Source organism: Salvelinus fontinalis, chromosome 2 (assembly GCF_029448725.1).
Source record: "Salvelinus fontinalis isolate EN_2023a chromosome 2, ASM2944872v1, whole genome shotgun sequence".
NCBI lineage: Eukaryota > Metazoa > Chordata > Actinopteri > Salmoniformes > Salmonidae > Salvelinus > Salvelinus fontinalis.
The window spans coordinates 38,472,717-38,492,979 of record NC_074666.1 but is presented as its reverse complement, the minus strand read 5'-3'; the positions used below and the strand labels follow the sequence as shown (position 1 = coordinate 38,492,979).

The following is a 20,263-nucleotide window of genomic DNA, read 5'->3' as shown; positions in this document are numbered from 1 at the left end:
GAAAAGGATAGGTGTCCAGATTTAATAGAGCAAGAAGACCTGTTAATAGAGAAAAAATCCAGATCTTGGATTTATGTGTGAATGGAGTGGAGGCGGCAGAGATCTTGGTTTATGTTTGTCACCGAGGGGGTAACCTGAGGGGGTTTTATTTGGGGGTGGGGGTTACAGACTCTTACCCCCTACTCCCCCTTCTCGCTAGTTTTAGTCCATTGTTGTGACTTGCGCTCAGAGTGCAGCGGATCGGGTTAGCAACGAGACGCAGCAGTAGCCTATACCCACAACATTAACAGAGTGTCTAGCTAGCCTAAATGAGAGTTAGCTAGTTATTAAATGTACTGGGTTCTGTTGAGACCAACTCATTCATGAACAGACTCTGCGCGAGTGAAGAGCGAACCACGGTGCGCAAAGATTGACCAACATCTGTTCCATTGTTGCCGGGCTGTAACCGAATAATTATCCACATTGAGAAGAGTGATATAAGCGACTCTACGCCTCCTACGTTGGAGATCTGTCTGTTTCTATTTGCTACAACCAACACAGATCTAGTTCAATCTAATCTCAAGAGGAGAGAGAATTAAGCAGCAAGTCTGGCCGAAGTCTCTCCCTATGGATTTAGCACTCTCTGTCGCGTGAGCCCCTGGAAAGAAGGAGACGGGCGCGCGAGCCTCATTCTGACGTGAGAACACAATCGGGTCAGGGTGAAGTGGACTCTGTGCCCCAGTCGGAAGGATCAGCTCTAGCTCCTTCCCTGCTTGCTCACCACCGACCTGCTGTCCTTCATGTTTTGGTTGTTTTGATGGATTTATAAGTGCATCTCCGAGGGTTCCACCCGGGCGCACACTGAAGAAAATCACCAAAGACAAAAAAAAGGATTGGACAGAAACTCAAATGAGGATTCCAATATTGACCTCGATCAAATGGAACTAGGATATTCTGGTGCCTAATCGAACTTTATCAAGGATTGATCATTACGAGCAAAGAACGAAATCAAAGGTAAGATGATTTCCTTGAATCCGCGAGCTATGTTACTTTATTTAGTGGTTACAGTCGACAGGTCTACTAAACAATTGCTTTATTGCTAAATGTATTTCAACTCCACACATTGAAGCCTATGAAGGACCCTTCTTGCAAAGAGTTCCACGGCTGGTTATGGTATTTCGACAAACATTCATTCAGACAATGTGATTCTGTTAGCCTAATGCATGAGTTTAAATTAAATTCGTGATTATATAGCCTACTTCGGTTGCAATAATGTATCCCCACCAATTTCAGTTTGTGAACATTGAGCGATTGCTGAATGTGGCAGTGTCTGCGCAGACACTGCCGCATAGTTTTAACATAGTCTCCACTGTCATATCGATTTGATCGACTTTGCGCACACATGACGTGATGTTGTTTTTCGTCCAATAGCTTATGTGAGAAGCTTTTCAAACCGTACAATATATATATATATATATATATATATATATATATATATATCTCAGTTAGGCTACAAAGATAGGCTGGCAATACTTGTAACGCGCCATGGGAAAATGGTTGAAGTTATAGGGAATTTCTCACGATGATCATCTAGTTAAAATTTAACAGAACTAGCTGGTTGTTGGAAGGTAACGGAGCAGAAGACGTCGTTTGATTTATGACAACAACATCGTAACGGTCTAAAGATAATAAATTAACACAACCATTTTTACGGATAGTGTAAATCCTTCACGTGCATGTTTAACTTTCACTTGGTGCTTTTGACATAAACACAGACTAAACACTAGACAACTTTCACACGTTTATTTCACGCCAAGATTGGCCTACATGGGGCCACATCGAGATACGCCTACCATTTACCTCGCTGAAGATAAACACGCCGTAAATAACTCAACATATAAAAAATTATATTAGTGTTTTTTCCAGTTAGGCTAAATGGAGAAATAGTAGAGTTCGTTCATGGGATAGCTATTAAAGGTGTGTACCACGGCCAGTGGCGGACTTAGTGATTTGAAGGCAGAGACCAGTCTGAGGCCCCCCCACCCCACCTGTGTGTGTGCTTTTCAATGAGTTTTATAGTAAAGACATGTACATTTAACTGTAAAAATCTATTACCTTTTAATGTGCCATGAACACAACCAGTAGTGATGTTTTCATTTGATTGTTTAAAAAAAAGTCTATTAAAAAAGTAGGTTACCTTCGCTGCACCTTCAGCCAAACTAATTCCAGCATCCAAACAGTGCACTGTGCACCCGCCAACTTTCCTTCAATTCACAAGTGGCTGAAACTCTCACTGGAGAAAGCATCTGAGCAGCAAAACAGCGCCCCTCTGTCTTACTATATGTATCCCATGTATCTGTTTCTGTCTGGCCAAAAAGAGTATGACATGCCAGACTCTTTTTGGCCAGTCAACATCAGATACACTCCTGGCGTCCTCTCTCCTAATCTCCTTCACAAAACTCAAAAACTCCAATAGGTTTTGAGGAGGAGAGAGAACGCGAGGAGTATGGAACTGAGATGGTCAGAGTGTTCCCTGAGCTGACATGGTAAAAACATGTAATTCTGCCCCTGAGCAAGGCAGTTAAGACACATTTCAGTTGAAGGCATTCAGTTGTACAACTGACTAGATATCACCTTTTCCCTTTTTTAAAATAATGCTCAACTCACGAGGCCCCTTGATGATGTTCTCCTGCCTAATGGTAAGTCCGCCACTGACAATGGCTGCACGCACATGGTCTGCATGGAACACTCCAGGACTGGCGCCTGTGCACAGTTGGCCCGACTCGGTTCAGTTGTCGTCATCTGAACAAATCACGAAGCTCAGTCTTATTCCTGTTGCCAACTGTGGTCCCCTGTCACGCGATAATAAAAATAAACAACCCCTTTCCATCAAATAACAAATTATTTGTTGTTCTTATAAGAGCAGTCTGCTCTAAAATGATTTGAATACGTCCTCACTAGATTATTTAGTAGGCTCAGGGAAAAATAACACATGTAAGCGTAGTCTTATTGTTTTTAACCTGTTTTGGCCTGTCTGTTGTGTTGAGTGCGCCTGTGAATTTGCTATTGTTGCTCCCCGATAGCTTCCTGGCAAGTCTCAAGTGTTTTCATAGTAACAGCCCATTATCCAGACAGGCTGTGCACCTTCCATTCGCAAACAACAGGCTAGAAAAGCCACATATTCACAGCTTCTAGTTATTCATGACGCAGTGGACAATGTGCTGTAGGCTAATGACTGGACGGTCAGGACACCTGTTTAATAAGAATACAACGGCAGTCTAAAAGAGTCTCTTTCTATCTCTACCTATTCACAAGGCTATATACCACAAACAATTTCAGTGCTACTTACTGGAATCACATGCTACAATTTTACGTAATGACTGACTGATTCTGTATTGTGTTGTCTTTCCAGGTCCAGTTTTTGGGGTGTGTGTTGAGTTTTCCAATGCCCGGAATCGGTGTGTGAGACCAGGGTTGCCCCCTTCATTCTTCACACACACACACACACATCTGCAAGATGGTGAATGTCTACACGGCTTGCATCGTCATACACTCTCTGACTGTTGGACTCCTGGCCAAAGCCATCGGGTCAGAAGACGGAAAAACACAAGGTAGGTTGCTCAATCTTGCCTAGGATTTGTTGTTCTATATGTTCTTGTGTGTCATTTCCCCTATACTGATGACTAGTCCAAACCCTCTTGAAAATGATTTGCTGATGGATAACTGGTTGAATTCTCCCTGAGGGAGGTTTCTCAACTTTATCCGTTGCAGTTTCTTAAAATACATCTCTCAAGTGTATCTTTAGAGTACACAGCTTCAAATTTCAAGTGAGGTTGCTCAGTTCTGCTCAGACAAGTAATAAAATAAACCACCAACAAAAGCTTTACAAATAAAAAATGAACCATTCCCTCAAGGTTCCATTTAATTCACTGAAGGATCTCATTGAGGAAGGAGAAAAATGCCCGTAGCTGTAGAGTACAGTAACCCTTTGATTCATCAGGCTGGTCTCTATAGGCAGAACAGTGAGCCATAGGGAAGGTAAGATCCAGTCAAATTCAAGGTGACAGGAAGGAGGGAGGAGGAAGGTTGTAATCATTTTTCGGGGGTGAGGAGAAAAAAACATCTCCCAGTGCTTATGGTGCTGTAAACCGTGCTACTCGATCCCTCCAAGACCCTGAGGCTCGGAAGTGTAAATCTGTCTGGCCCGTCGCCAGCCGAGAAAGCCGAGGGTGGAGGGGAGGAAGGAGAGGAGGAGGAAGGGAGGGAGGAGAGGATAAGAGTGGGGGCTTCCATTGATGTTTTACAAATACACGCCTGTCTTTGTTTATTACCTGCCACAACCATCCATTCATCTCTAAGTATTGTTATGATGTGTGCAGATTGGCTACAGGCTTGGCAAATTGCAGCCCTCCAGGTTTACAGGAGCTGGGGTTTCATTTAAGACCCTATACTGATCACTATCAGGGAAGGAGGAAGCCCTGCTCTAGTCTAGGGCTAATTTCAAACACTTTAGTCCGTGTTTTTATAACACATTATTTAAATCAAGTTGTATTTGTCACATGCGCAGAATACAACAGGTGTCTGTGAAATGCTTACTGACAAGCCCTTAATCAACAATGCAGTTTAAAGAAAATAAAAGTTAAGAAAATATTTATTAAAAAAACGTAAGTAAAAAAAGTAACAGAATACAATAACAATAACGAGCCTATATACAGGGGGTACTGGTACCGAGTCAATGTGCGGGGGTAAAGGTTAGTCGAGGTAATTGAGGTAATAAGTACATGTAGGTAGAGGTAAAGTGACCATGCATATATAATAAACTGTGAGTAGCAGCAGTGTAAAAAAAATGAGTGGGGGGGATCATAGCAAATAGTCCGGGAAGCAATTTGATTAATTGTTCAGCAGTCTTATGGCTTGGGGGTAGAAGCTGTTGAGGAGCCTTTTAGATCTAGACATGGTGCTCCGGTACCGCTTGCCGTGCGGTAGCAGAGAAAACCAGTCTATGACTTGGGTGACCGGAGTCTTTGACAATTTTTTGGGCCTTCCTCTGTCACCGCTTAGTATAGAGGTCCTAGATGGCAGGAAGCTTGGCCCCAGTACGCACTACCCTCTGTAGCTTGGGCCGTACGCACTACCCTCTGTAGCTCCTTATGGTCAGATGCCGAGCAGTTACCATACCAGCAGGTGATGCAACCGGTCAGGATGCTCTAGACAGTGCAGATGTAGAACTTTTTGAGGATCTGGGGACCCATGCCAAGTCTTTTCAGTCTCCTGAGGGGTAATAGGCGTTGTCGTGCACTCTTCGTGACTGTCTTGGTGTGCTTGGACCAGGTTAGTTTGTTGGTGATGTGGACACCAAGGAACTTGAAGCTCTCGACCTGCTCCACTACATCCCTGTCGATGTGAATGGGGGCGTGTTCAGCCCTCCTTTTCATGTAGTCCACGATCAGGTCCTTTGTCTTGCTCATGTTGAGGGAGAGGCTGTTGTCCTGGCACCACACTGCCAGGTCTCTGACCTCCTCCCAATAGACTGTCTCATCATTGTCGGAGATCAGGCCTACCAACGTTGTGTCGTCAGCAAACTAATTGATGGTGTTGGAGTCGTGCTTGGCCACGCAGTCGTGGGTGAACAGGGAGTACAGGAGGGGACAAAGCACCCACCCCTGAGGGGCCCCCGTGTTGAGGATCAGTGTGGCAGATGTGTTGTTGCCTAGCCTTATCACCTGGGGGCAGCTCGTCAGGAAATCCAGGATCCAGTTGCAGAGGGAGGTGTTTACTCCCAGGGTCCTTAGCTTAGTGATGAGCTTTGTGGGCACTATGGTGTTGAACACTGAGCAACATCTGTGGATCTGGTGGGGCGGTATTTGAATTGGAGTGGGTCTAGGGTTTCCGGAACGATGGTGTTGATGTGAGCCATTACCAGCCTTTCAAAGCACTTCATGGCTACAGACATGAGTGCTATGGGCGGTAGTCATTTAGGTTGGTTACTCTAGCGTTCTTGGGCACAGGGATTAGGGTGATCAGCTTGAAACATGTAGGTATTAAAGACTTGGTCAGGGAGAGATTGAAAATGTCAGTGAAGACACTTGCCAGTTGGTCCGCGCATGCTCTGAGTACACATCCTGGCTGTTTAGAAGCGCAATCTCCACCATAAATTCCAAGGATTTATACAGGATTTACCCCAGTTGCTCAAAGGACCTGCTCTCACTTGGGGCCAAAGCCAGACCACTTTTCAGCCTTAATTTACATAACAATGGCTAACTGTGAACTTGAACACTTTCTCACAAAGCAACTGTTTTGATTATGTAAAGGTTGTTGATTCTGCTCTTCACAAGTCCTCACTATCATCCCTAGCTATGGAAACACAATTTACCTAGGGGTGTACTCACTAGTGTAACACTGGTGTTACAGTTGAAAATCAGCATCATTAGCAAGGTGAACCAAGGTAGTTTTTCTATGTGCCTGTTTCTTAAGAGGGTCTACCCATGACTCCGTGGACAAGCTGACTCCCGCAGTGGAGAAGTGGTGAAGGTCCCAGGTCCCCGCCTCGGGGCCCACAATGCAGCACTAAGTCCCTGCCAGAAGACATTTGACTCATTGGTAATAATTCAGCATGGCAACACCACCCAGGAACATTCCAGTTACCAACCAGGAAAATAAAAAAGAGAGAGAGTGAGAGAACAGAGGTAGCCATTATGAACTGTGGCTTCAGGATGAAGTTGGTGATATTTTATTTCTCCGAGGAGGAGTGAAATGTATGCCACACACATAGGTCTGGAGTACAGGCGTCAGTGTGCTAACGCAGAACAGCGCTGCTCACACTCTGACGCTGACAGTGATTTAGTGAGGAATTCATCCCCTCCAGATATGACATACAGTAGATCAAATGAATTGGCATCGAGGATGCTTTGCATTTTAAGTAGTCAATGTTTTATATATATTTCCACTATGTGGTAGGAATAATACTGTAAAATTGTGAAAATTATAATAATGGCCTTTTAGTGTAAGAGCTGTTTGAAAAGATTGCTTGCAATTTCAGCCTGTTTTGGTGGGATGGAGTTTTGGCCTGTCTGGTGACATCACCATGCGGTAAATTAGCTAATAGACCAATAAGAAAGAGACTTCCAATCCTCTCTGCCAATAACAGCTAGTTTTAAGGTTTCCCTTCCCCACTCAGACCACTGCCAGACACTCCAAGAAAAATTATTGCTTGAGAAATTTCCCTTTGCTAAGAAGCAATTTTTGTTTCTTTTTGACCATTTTAATTGAAAACAAGAAGGTACTTAATTGTTACCCAGATATTATTTGATATTGATATTTTTTTAAATGGCTGCATTGACTCTTTAACCACTGGGCTATCCTAATGTGTTGTAAGCTATGTGACTACAATAGTATCGCTCACTCTTCTACACAGTCAGTATATTATTGACAATATTGCGTTATGGCAGTTTGTTCTCAGCATATCCTTTGTGGTGAATGGATACTAATGTAGAAGACTTACGTTGCAAAATGTGTCACCCAGAACAGAAACAAACCGTAGCGTACCATGGATTCACCCCTAAAGGAACTCTAGTCATGAAAGAGAAGAGTGCATCTGATGGTCAAACGCTCCCCTGCCAGTCGAGTCACACCAGTGAAATGTTTTGTGTTTTGTTTTTTGTTGTGTTTGCCCCTTCGACACGAGGTGAATATTCACACTCAGCTGTGAGTTCAAATGAAGGCCACGGGCAACTCAGAGTCCTCACAAGTTCATTAGCATGGTTCTGTTTGCTTGGTGGGGAATGTTGCCTTTCCAAGCTGAACAGAAAGCAGCACTTTTAAAGTTGCCACAGCTTTTTGCACTGCACTGCAAAGTAAAGTCACAATGTGGGATGGGATGGTAAGCTATTGGCTAGGTGGGTCAATCACATAGTCAAATGAATGGGAGCCTTTCATTGGACAGTAAGCATATATGGTACTTATTACAGTGTAATACAGCTGTAATAAAATGTTTAGCTAATTTGAGTTTGATTTCACCCAAGCTCTCACCGGTGTATTCCTACTCCGCCTTCCTCGCATGAAGCAGTTAGAGCGAGCCGCTCATCAAGCAGGGGGAACAGATTGCCTTTTACTTACTGAGGTGGCTGCAGGAAGCAATCAGACAGAAAATTGGCCTGGAATTGCACTTTTAAGTGGTGTGACTGAGCGGGCACCCTGCATATGGCTGAGGCCAGTGGAGCCCTTATTGTGACACGTTAGCCCCCAGTTTATCAGTGCACTCTATTACCCACTAACCAACCAGTCTACATTCAAACACAGGCACGCTGAGAAATGCGAGAAACACATACTTTTACCGACGTGTTTAGATGTAAACTGAGACTGGAGTTGAATTTTTATTTGATATTATTTACAATCCCTCTCTCCTCTCTTCTCTCGGTACAGATTTGACGGTGTCTCGGCCGCTCATCTTGCCTGGTTACCCTGAGAACGCTACGGCGGTTGTGGGGGGACAGGTGAAGCTGCTGTGTAAGGTCCACCGGCCGGCCATCACCAAGGTCCAGTGGCTAAAAAGAGACGAAGAGCGCCTGGAAGCCGAGGGCCAACCACATCTCAGAGCTCTGGAGGCCCTACAGAGCAACATCTCCAATGTGAACACTCTGTCTCTGAGCAACGTGTCTCTGGAGGATGCTGGAGAGTACATCTGTATGGCTGAGGCCACCACACATGCTGGACTACAGCTACAGTCCATGCAGTCTGCCTGGCTACAGGTTCTACCAGGTAAACACTTCTTGCTAGACTTTGTTCATCAGGCTATTGGATGCTTCCCACATAGAATTAGGAATTAGAATAGAACATTTAATAGGATCTCTATAGCTTCCCATGCGCTACAGCCTTGTGTTTTTTTTGGTCAATTATATCTTGATAGTAATTGATTACTAACAACAGTAGCTATCTGGAAGTCAATGTATATTAATCTCATACCTTGTCCCTGTAGGGACCCTGATCTCTCGTTACCTGGACCAGAGTACGGCCATTGAAGTCCCAGCAGGTACTTGCCATTGAACTGCCTCTATCCCAGTGGAGTAAAGAGAACAGAGAGGAGTATGAGTGAGGATGACAGGGGCCATCTGTGTTACCGAGAGGCTGTTTGGTGGGCTGGAATGGGGCTCTCTCTCCGAGCCTGCCTCTCAGACCGCCACTGAACCATTGCCACCCCATCGATTTATTTCTGAAGGCCAATCCGCTGTCACGCTACAACATGTTCATTAGCTACATTCTTTTTCTCTTTTCTCTTTTCTTTGTTCTTGTAGCTAGCTTGCTCTCACTCCCACAGTGATCCATGCTAAACAAAACAAGGAGCAGAGAGAGGTGGAGAGAGGCCTCCCAGTTGCCATGACAACCTCTTTTTGTGTGTGTCTGGCAGGTCAGGGGATAATGGGGGCGAGAGTTGAAAGGTCATAGTTGAAGGGATGGCCACTCTCTTGAGAACAAGATGTGGCCACCGATTGGCCTGTGTGTGTGTGTGTACGTGTGTGTGTCCCGAGTACTCACACGTTTGTTTTTGTCTCTTTGTTGTCCCTGCAGATGTCCTGGAGGACCTTAGTGAGGACACCACTGAGCACCTGCTCCTGGAACCGGGTGATGTCCTCAAGCTGCGCTGTGACACCAATCGGCCGGGGGGCGTGTACTGGTACAAGGAGGGGACCCGGGTGATGCACACCGCCCGCATCCAGATCCGCGGGGGCGTAATGGAGATCACGGACGTGACGTATGAGGATTCTGGTGTGTACGTATGTGTCCTCCGCGGGACCAAGGAGCCCCTGAGGAACTTCACCATCACTGTAGCAGGTGAGATCTAGATTTAGAAGACAGAAGAAGTCTCAGCCTTAGAGGTAGGATGATCTGTCCAATGAAGTTCTAGGTTATATGTATGCATATCTATGGTCTTAGTCTCTATGGCCTCCTGAATGATCAGTTATAAAAACAAGTTATTAACTCTTTCCATATCTTGATGCTTCTCAGACTTACTGGGCTCAGGTGACGATGATGAGGACAACGGTCTAGAAGACACGTCGGCTGAGATTGAGAATGATCAGGTCTACTTCACAAGAGGTCCCTACTGGACCCACACCCAGCGCATGGAGAAGAAGCTGTATGCAGTGCCGGCAGGGAACACGGTCAAGTTCCGCTGCCCGGCCATGGGCAGCCCTCTGCCCTCCATCCGCTGGCTGAGGAACGGACGTGAGTTCAGGGGAGAGCACCGCATCGGAGGAATCAAGGTGAGACAGTGACCAACCTGGGAGCAAAGACAGTAGGAGAGTGGTTAGGGTGGGGATGAGATGGAGGGTGAAAAAGGGTGGGGAAGAGGAGGGAGGGGGAGAAAGGGAGAGGAAGAGGAGGGAGGGGGAGAAAATCAGTGGTTGCTGTTTTGTTTACTAGCATATAACTGCCACATACTTTGTTCTCAACCCTGGTCTCAATAGGGAAGTGACACACTGTGAATCTGTTTACACGAGATCCATCAAAGACGAGTTACCATAGAGACAGACAAGCACTTCCAAAGCACAAGCCAGTATAACTTGTATCCATAGGAATGATCCAACACACAACGTACAGACAACCCATTTCTAACGTGTCTGTTTTATCCGTTTATAGTTGAGACACCAGCACTGGAGCCTGGTGATGGAGAGTGTGGTGCCTTCAGACCGTGGGAACTACACCTGTCTGGTGGAGAACAAATACGGCTCTATTGTACACAGCTACCTTCTGGATGTACTGGGTAAGAACACTCACTCATTCACCTCACAACAAAAACATCACTTTACCTACCCAACACAGTCTGCTGTTTGCTCATCTGACATTCAACTCCCAAAGCTGGGAGGGATAGTATGTGTAATGAGCTAAAGTAATTCCCTCCACCGTTCTCTAATTCAACCACATTCCGTCAAACTTGTCACACCAGCCCTTTCCGTTTCTCTCTTCATAATGACTGAAAGTAAAGTTGGCATGAACTCATTATAAAGTCTGTACATCTAGTCAAAGCTCCAGGGTGTGTGCAGTACTGTAAGGTATTGTTTTCCCCCTCCTTCACTCACCACCACCCCACTCTAGACATCTAGACACAGGCCGTCTCCCCGCGGAGCCACTGCCGGCCCATGATACTTAGCATGTCAGGCCTGATTACCGTCCCGTCCCAATGCTCTCCCCACTCTACCTCAGTGCCGTCTCGCTAGACACAGAGAAACACAGAGGCTCCACAGCTCACCTCAGACCGAGGGAGGACCGCCGGTGGAGAGAGGAGAGAGAGAGCGGACGGCCAGGCTCCCTAACCAATTTTCCCCCTGACCTGTGACTGGTCAGTTTCTGCAGCTCGGCAGTCCAGTGTGGGGTCAACTGCTGTCTCCAGAAGCATGCCAGGGTGAAAAGAGCTTGCACACACAGAACGGAGAGAGGGAAGCAACGCAGCGACTTCCAAGCTGGCCTGGCTAGAAAAGAAAGTTGCTAATGAAACCAATTAGTGAGACTGACTGAGTCTGGCTGGTGTTGGTTGTGAGAAACAATGCCTGCTTATCTGTCCCTTCCTCTTTGGCGCTGCTGTGCTGTGGTCAGTCAAATTAACACTGGTCGTTAGCACTGGCCTTTCTCTCCATGCCTGCGAAACACAGCATTTAGGAAACAAATAAGACTGATCTGGAGATAACCTTGTTTCATCTGAATCTAAAATATACTGTTATTTTAGATGAGTATTTACTTCAATAGCTAGGTTATTCCAGGCATTCCAGAGTACTTCTTGTAGCTTAGAGACAGCGATGTGCTCCGTTGAACAGAGGAATCTCCCTCTCGCTGTCCCCCACGGCTGAACTTCGAACTCTTCCTTCGGGCAAGGGGAATCCTCATGGCCCTCTGGAGTCTTACACTCTCTCTATTTCTCCCTCCCTCTCTGTCTGTTTTCAGAGCGCTCCCCACACAGGCCTATCCTGCAGGCTGGTCTGCCAGCAAACACTACAGCGGTGGTGGGCACTGATGTCCAGTTCTTCTGTAAGGTCTACAGCGATGCCCAGCCCCACATCCAGTGGCTGAAACACATTGAGAGGAACGGCAGCCGCTATGGCCCCGATGGGACTCCCTACGTTCAGATACTGAAGACAGGCAGCCTCAACATGTCGGAGGTGGAAGTTCTCTACCTGACTAAGGTGACCATGGAGGATGCTGGAGAGTACACCTGTCTGGCTGGAAACTCCATTGGCTTCTCCCACCAGTCTGCCTGGCTCACCGTCCTCTCGGGTATGTTTATCCTTCAAACTACAGTATGGCAACATATAGCCAAAGTAAGGAGTTTAGAAGAATTCAGAATAAATTGTCACTTGTGCTTTGTGCCCAGTATAGTCAACTTACCAAAGGTATTTTTTAGGGCTGTCAGAGTTAATCAGTTAACTCAAGTTAACTTTTTGTAATTTTAGTGCACAGTTTATTTTATTGTGATTAACTACATTGTCGGAAAGCGTTCAAAATACACTAAAAACATACAAAAAACATAATATATACAGCTAAAAACAACAATTTGATGTCAAAACAAGTTGACGTTGAGGTTAAAAAGGTGCTTTATTGACCAGATTTTGCTAACTGTTACTTTGGACAAAATCAAGACGTCAAAATTCTTATAATGCTTTTTGAATAAAAATCTTAAATTACAGCTCAATTAGAGAAAATTCTGAATTTACGATTAATCGTGATTAATCACAGCCAATACTGCAATTAACTCAAAAAAAATACATTGTTTGATAGCCCTAGTCTTTTTGTATCGAGTTCACAAGAAATGGTCACTAGAGTCAATCTCAAACCGATCCTTTTATTTCCTTCTCATTGTCTTCTTCTCATAGAGGAGGACGTGGCTGACGAGGTGGACCTAATGGAGACCAAGTACACTGACATCATCATCTACGCGTCTGGCTTCCTGGCTCTGGTTATGGCCATCGTTATCGTGGTGCTGTGTCGCATGCAGGTCAACCCCAGCAGAGAACCCTTCGATGTCCTCCCCGTCCAGAAACTCTCCAAGTTCCCCCTCCGCAGACAGTACTCTGTGGAGTCCAACTCGTCAGGGAAGTCCAGTGCGTCTCTGATGAGAGTGGCCCGCCTGTCTTCCAGCTGCTCCCCCATGCTGGCCGGAGTCATGGAGTTTGAACTGCCCTACGACCCCGACTGGGAGTTTCCCAGGGAGAAGTAAGTCCTGTTTGACTTCCTCGTTTGTTAGGGGTTTTGGTTTAGGTACTTACTGGTTATTGAGTTCCTCCATCTTGAATATGTGTTTTGGTTTCTGTTGAGTTCCATGTATCTTCACTGTACTGACCATCATTGTCCTTCCTGCCTCCAGTCTGACGTTAGGGAAGCCACTGGGTGAGGGTTGTTTCGGCCAAGTGGTCAGAGCTGAGGCCTATGGGCTCAACAAGGACCATCAGGAGAACATCTCCACTGTGGCTGTCAAAATGCTGAAAGGTACGAACTAGGAACCATCTTCTTAGGAAAGACTGGACAATGACTAGTATTTATTGTTGACTCTATTTCCAGATCCACTACATGACCAAAAGTATACCCGTCGAACATCTCATTCCAAAATGATGGGCATTAATATGGAGTTGGTCCCCCTTTGCTGCTATAACAGCCTCCACTCTTCTGGGAAGGCTTTCCACTAGAAGTTGGAAAATTGCTGTGGGGACTAGCTTCCATTCAGCCACGAGCATTAGAGAGGTCGGCCACTGATGTTGGGAAATTAGGCCTAGCTCTCAGTTAGCGTTAGGCCTTAGTTAGGCCTTCCCCAAACTGTTGCCTCAAAGTTGGGGAAGTACATAATCGTCTAGAATGTCATTGTATGCTGTAGCGTTAAGATTTCCCTTCACTGGAACTAAGGGGCCTAGCCCGAACCATGAAAAACAGTCCCAGACCATTATTCCTCCTCCACCAAACTTTACAGTTAGCACTATGCATTGGGGCAGGTAGCATTCTCCTGGCAGGTAGCGTTCTCCATCCATCGGACTGCCAGACGGTGAAGCGTGATTCATCACTCCAGAGAACACGTTTCCACTGCTCCAGAGTCCAATGGCGACAACCTTTACACCACTCCGGCCAATGCTTGGCATTGCGCATGGTGATCTTAGGCTTGTGTGTGGCTGCTCGGCCATGGAAATCCATTTCATGAATCTCCTGGCGAACAGTTCTTGTGCTGACGTTGTTTCCAGAGGCAGTTTGGAACTCGGTAATGAGCACTTTGGCGGTCTTGTTCTGTGAGCTTGTGTGGCTTACCACTTCGCAGCTGAGCCGTTTTTGCTCCTAGACGTTTCCACTTCACAATAACAGCACTTAAAGTTTACCAGGGCAGCACTAGCAGGGCAGGCATTTGACAAACTAACTAGTTGGAAAGGTGGCATCCTATGACGGTGCCATGTTGAAAGTCACGGAGCTCTTCAGTAAGGTCATTCTACTGACAATGTTTGTCTATGGAGATTGCATGGCTCTGTGCTCGATTTTATACACCTGTCAGCAACAGGTGTGGCTGAAATAGCCAAATCCACTAATTTGAAGGGGTGTCCACATCATTTTGTATATATAGTATATGTTCCTAAGACTTCAAATGTGTGTCCGTCTCATTCCCCAGATGATGCAACAGACAAAGACCTGTCAGATCTCATATCTGAGATGGAGCTGATGAAGGTGATGGACAAGCACAAGAACATCATTAACCTCCTGGGGGTGTGCACAGAAGATGGTGAGTTCAAGACACAAGTTCACAACCAAAAGTCAAAACGAATATCTCACTGTTGCTCCTCACTCATTCGACTCTAGCCCTGCTCAGTGACCTTGTCATTAATGGTGGTCCCATGCCTCCAGGTGTCCATAGGGAGGATGGAGTCGATCACTAACTTTCTCCCCTCCCCTATCAGGTCCTCTGTACGTGCTGGTGGAGTATGCGTCTAAAGGCAGCCTCAGGGAGTACCTGCGGGCCCGCCGGCCCCCTGGCATGGACTACACCTTTGATGTGACCAAAGTGCCCGAGGAGCAGCTCACCTTCAAAGACCTGCTGTCCTGTGCCTACCAGGTGGCACGTGGCATGGAGTACCTGGCCTCCAAAAGGGTGAGTACTATGTCTTAAAGGGGTTTGGTTAGCTTAAATGTCCATCTCAATATGGATTATTAGGTTTACAATCTGTACGTGGCCTTCTATAGAATGACTTTGGCCTGAAGGGGTTTAGACAACAAGCAAGAGCAAGTGACAACCCCCCTCCCTCCTTCCTTCCTTCCCACCTACCCCCCAACACACCATTCCTCATTCACTAGCCTGGTCTCTCTTATCAACACATCCCTTTGTATGACACACCATCCTGGCATTCCACAGTGGAGTGGTGGTTGAGCCCTGTTTACCCCTCCAGCCCCCCATCCCTCTGTCCTGCCTGCCTGCCGCAGTGGGCTTTGTCTTTTTTAGCACAGCCATAAATCTGTTAGCAAACAGGCGCAGAGCTGCGTCTGTGCCCCGGCATCGGGTTTCTGTCTCTGTGGCCTGCTAAGAATGCAGTAGTCTGAAACCACCCCACCATTATGGAGCCCCCGGAAAACCAGGGCTTTCTCATTTCCACGAATCCCCAAATACCTCGTCTATTTGAAATTAAAACCAAAATAAACTTAATGACATCCATTCAAGTCCAGCAAACAGTGGTTGTTTTTCAACAAAACCTCGAGATCTATATAAAGTTGATTTAATTTGGTGCGTTTGGTTAAAATTGGACGCTGCGTGTTGACTTAAGACCAGGTCTTTTCATTTTAGAAACTCACAGCGAATCATTTCTATGTCAATACTATCTGGTTTTACATGACTGCAAAAACAGAAAACCACAATGTAGACATGGTCATGTAATTACAATATTCTAAATTGTAGAGTAACATTTCATAAACATTTAACATAAAGCTTAAAACTGCGTATATCTTTATGTTCCCTTACTTAACCCTGGTTTCTCCTCTCTCTGTCTCTACAGTGCATCCACAGAGACCTTGCTGCCAGAAACGTCCTCGTCACGGAAGACAACGTCATGAAAATCGCAGACTTTGGCCTTGCTAGAGGAGTGCACCAGATTGACTACTACAAGAAAACCACCAACGTGAGTTATCCTATCCTGCTATACCCTTGACTGGCTCTGTGGCACCTTGTTCCTCTCCTAAATCGAGACAAGTGCCCGTTCCAGGGCTGTGCTGTTGTGTGTCATCTTGTTGGCCAGCTTTCAGAACAGTCCTTGTTGGTACATGGAGACACAGCAGACTGTCTGCTCTCTGTCTAGTGTCCCCCAGTCGGCTTGTGCCTGTTTCAGCTTTAATGCTCTTAACCTTTTACTGCAACGGGCTAAATCAGCGTCACACAGAGTGATTCTTGACAGTCTTAAACAAATCTGCTTTGAAGCAAAAGTATACACCTCACATACATGGTTATGGGTTTAAAAAAAGAAGACACCTGTACCATGTCAGATATAGAGTTGAAATGTATTACATTTTGAGTTTGCATCCCAATATATTACACTTTACATACATCACAGAAGACTGAAATATAACAAAACAGTTGACATAGAAACACCGGATTTCCTTCTGGGTTTTGAAAAATATTAATAACATTCCACCCATGAGGCCAAAGAGGGTGTTTTTGGTCATTGACAGCAGAAAAGGGCTACAGACAGATGTTTGATGTGTACCCACTGATTGGCAGCCAGCTTAATGGGAGATCATTTGAAAAAGCAGACGAGGAAGGGGAGTGGGCGAAAGAGAGGAGGAACAGGGGAGTCGGGTAATGATGTATAGACAACTGGATGAAGGGCTCTGGCATCGTGGCAACCGACTGACTCACTGACTGTCCACCGCTCACTAACATTGTTGTTCTGTTTTGCAGGGACGTCTGCCAGTGAAGTGGATGGCACCAGAGGCCTTGTTTGACCGAGTCTACACACACCAGAGTGACGTGTGGTCGTTTGGGGTGCTGATGTGGGAGATCTTTACCTTGGGGGGCTCGCCCTATCCCGGTATCCCTGTGGAGGAGCTCTTCAAGCTGCTGAAAGAAGGCCACCGCATGGACAAACCCTCCAACTGCACACACGAGCTGTGAGTAGACACACGCAAGTGCACACCTAAACTTATCAAACACCACAACCAATGTCACAGCCTTCTCACCTAACCTCGCAACTTTTAAGTTGGACATTGACATTTATTACAGTGTGTTTCAGAAGCTTTTTTTTGTCCCTCTCCTGTGCTACATTTGCATGTTTGTAAATGTGAAAATGCTGTGGATGTGTGTAAATACCCTGGTACTAACTAGCCCTCTCTGTCTATGTGTACAGCTACATGAAGATGAGGGAGTGCTGGCATGCGGTGCCCACACAACGACCCACCTTCAAACAGCTGGTGGAGGAGCTGGACAGAGTGCTGCTGTCTATCTCTGACGAGGTGGGTGTCTGGGACCCCTGCTCACACACACACACACACACACACACACACACACACACACACACACACACACACACACACACACACACACACACACACACACACACACACACACACACACACACACACACACACACACACACACACACACACACACAATCTGCTCGCCAGATGTCCTGTTCCAACATACTGTTCCAGCTATAGTTTAGCTTATTACTTTAAGACACCCTGTAGTTTGTACACAGCACACAGTCTCAGATAAAATGTCAACCTTACTATGCATCACACAACACAAACGTCAAGCTTAAAAATACAATGCAATAAATGACACAAATGCAAAGCATTACCAAACTGAACAGTTTCTCTCCTGCTTCTTTTTCTTAGTACCTGGACCTGTCAACACCTTTCGAACAGTACTCCCCATCGTGCGAGGACACTTCCAGCTCTTGCTCCTCGGACAATGACTCTGTCTTTACCCACGATGCCCTGTCCACCGACCCCTGTCTGTTGGGTTACCACGACGTGAATTCTCGGATTGACCTGAAAACGGCACTGCGGTAGACAGCGGCTCCAATGCGAGTCCTCTGTCTCAAAGGGCATTACATGGAGAAGTTGACTTTGGGAAACGACCATGTTGCATGAAAAGTGGTACTTGGACTGTCTGCTCTGGCACTGTGCCCAACAACAGTATCTCAAACCTTGGCACTACAGAACCCTGGTCATCTAAAATGGCTGCCTCTTATCAGGTTTGGGGTTTTACAGTAAAAGGACTCTCTTTTGTTTGGGTCTCTACAGAGAGGATGGACAATGGTCATCTTGTACTCAAACTCATCTGAGCTAGCATCCGAACAGTATCCAAACTGGGCTTTTAAAACAGAAAAATAAGTTTTAACATAAAATATTTATTTTGATATGGGAAAAAAACAGAGAAGCTGATTGTTAAATATAAATCTCTCTATATATAAGATTATTTTACATTTTGCTATTTAAAATTGTCTTAAATCTCAGGATCTCTTGTGTTAAAAAGTTGCTGTAGAGGCAGCAAAGTGCCTGATTTTTTTTTCTTCCTGTGAATATATTAAAATATAAAAATGTTTTATGTACATATCATAAAAAATACAATGACCTTTTATAAATTATTATAAATGATACAAAAATGAAGGTGTTCAACTGAGGTGAAGAAAGACATAATGTATTCAAGCGTTTAAACGGCCAAAATGTCCTCGCAATTCTCCTTCCATTTCATCAAAACCCCTTCGGTCTTCTGTTTGTACGCTGCTCTGGCCTTTGTATTGCATCCAGGCCAATCGCCAAAGCCCTCAGAACCCCCAATCCCTTACGCTTTCAATTGTTGCAAACATAAACTAACTATAAGAACAGTATGGTCTGGGGGTCTGGGCCCTGAAAGAGAGAATACAATTAAACACAGAACACTGTGGGGGGACAGGGGGTGCAGCCCAGCTTGTACTGTCAATGCTGTATGAAAAGAAAAGGACTGGACCTGAAGGTCTGAATGTGAAAAGCCCAGTGGGATTGATTTTGAATCCTCCTCTTTTGTTTCCCCTGTAACCCTTTAACCAGGCCCAGTGTGTTTGTAGAGGTACAGGCTGAGGCTGGGCCTGGACAATAGGGTCTTTGGCAGTCCTGATGGGTGTGACTGTGGGGACAGGGATGGTGGGGGGATCCGGGGGGTAGCCTCAGCCCGTCAGCACCTCAGCCTGGGCCTGTGTGCAAATGAAGACTCCCTTATTATGATAATGCTTGGCTCCCAGTGATACCAATCTTTATTCTGCTACCATCTTTTAATATACATATGCTAATTCTTATGCTTTGTTACAATTGGGGAGAATACTCAAAATGTCCTCCAGGGAATGCAAATGGTTCACCTCGAATCATATAGATAAGCCTCCAATGTTGTTGTTTCAACAACACTTCAGAATCGAACTGCCCCGACTGTTTTCCGTTCAGATGACTCACAGGCATTTGTATAAAAATGGTGGTGTTGTGGGTTGACAGCAAAGCATAATGCACATACAGTAACAAGCAATTCAGGTACCAGGGCAGTGGGACTGGCTACCTTTGTGTACAAGGATATCCTTACCGTTGAGGTGTGAGATTTATTTGGTGGGTCCTCATTTTTTGGAAAACGAAACATTTAGCAATTTAGCTCAAAAAGCGTTTTTTCTACTCAAACGCAGCACGACCTCCAACTGAAAACCAAACCATGAGCTACAGAACAGCCTCTATGAATTTAACTAAGCCCTTCAACATCGAGGGTTGTATCACAAAGATCTTCAGTGTTGTTTTGATTCCCGTACTACACAACGTCAGGATCAACTGCATGACATTCCATTTATGTACGCCCAACACAATTGTAACAATCACAATGTTCTTTAATAAAAATTCATCAAGATCATTATTTTAGAAATATGTAATTTATTTGTTTATTATTTTGTTTTTGTATGAAATAAAGTATAATTTAAAAGATCCAATTTGTCCTTTGCCATATGTCATTCTTTTAGAAAGAAAGAGAAATGAAGAGACAGGATGCACAGAAAGAGAAACAAAGAAAGACAGCAGCTGAAGACAGAAAGGGAAAGAGAGAAAATGAGAGAGGGAGACAAGAGAAAAAGATGAGGGTTAGGGGTTAAGGGGTAGGGGGTAGAGTGCACTAGTGATCACAGAGACCCAGTTCCTTTTAAGTAGCATTCTCAGCCCCAGCACTGGCTTATCTCTCATGTGAGTCATTCCACCTCAAAAAGCACAAGAAAAAGAATTTCAACACCCACAATCTCAGATTGTTCTGAAATTGTTTGTGTAGTGAGACCAGATA

At 45.3% G+C, this 20,263-nt stretch overlaps 1 protein-coding gene across 1 annotated transcript; it reads left to right on the top strand.

Moving 5' to 3' along the window:
* The first annotated feature begins 222 nt into the window (after positions 1 to 222).
* On the top strand, positions 223 to 19,918 carry LOC129818282 (fibroblast growth factor receptor 4-like). Its single transcript, XM_055874029.1, has 16 exons — positions 223 to 993; positions 3,392 to 3,590; positions 8,401 to 8,736; positions 8,954 to 9,007; positions 9,544 to 9,807; positions 9,982 to 10,238; positions 10,615 to 10,738; positions 11,914 to 12,243; positions 12,840 to 13,179; positions 13,331 to 13,452; positions 14,609 to 14,719; positions 14,895 to 15,085; positions 15,981 to 16,103; positions 16,880 to 17,088; positions 17,325 to 17,430; positions 17,815 to 19,918. Exons 2-16 carry the CDS (start codon positions 3,497 to 3,499, stop codon positions 17,989 to 17,991), a joined length of 2,838 nt encoding a protein of 945 aa, XP_055730004.1. The 5' UTR covers positions 223 to 993; positions 3,392 to 3,496; the 3' UTR covers positions 17,992 to 19,918.
* The last annotated feature ends 345 nt before the right edge of the window (positions 19,919 to 20,263 follow it).

Bases quoted from the DNA above. Each gene is read 5' to 3' on its own strand.
- LOC129818282 (XM_055874029.1), top strand. From the start codon at position 3,497: ATGGTGAATGTCTACACGGCTTGCATCGTCATACACTCTCTGACTGTT. The intron at 10,739-11,913 runs GTAAGAACACTC...GTCTGTTTTCAG, and splicing joins CTACCTTCTGGATGTACTGG to AGCGCTCCCCACACAGGCCT. The intron at 16,104-16,879 runs GTGAGTTATCCT...TCTGTTTTGCAG, and splicing joins ACTACAAGAAAACCACCAAC to GGACGTCTGCCAGTGAAGTG.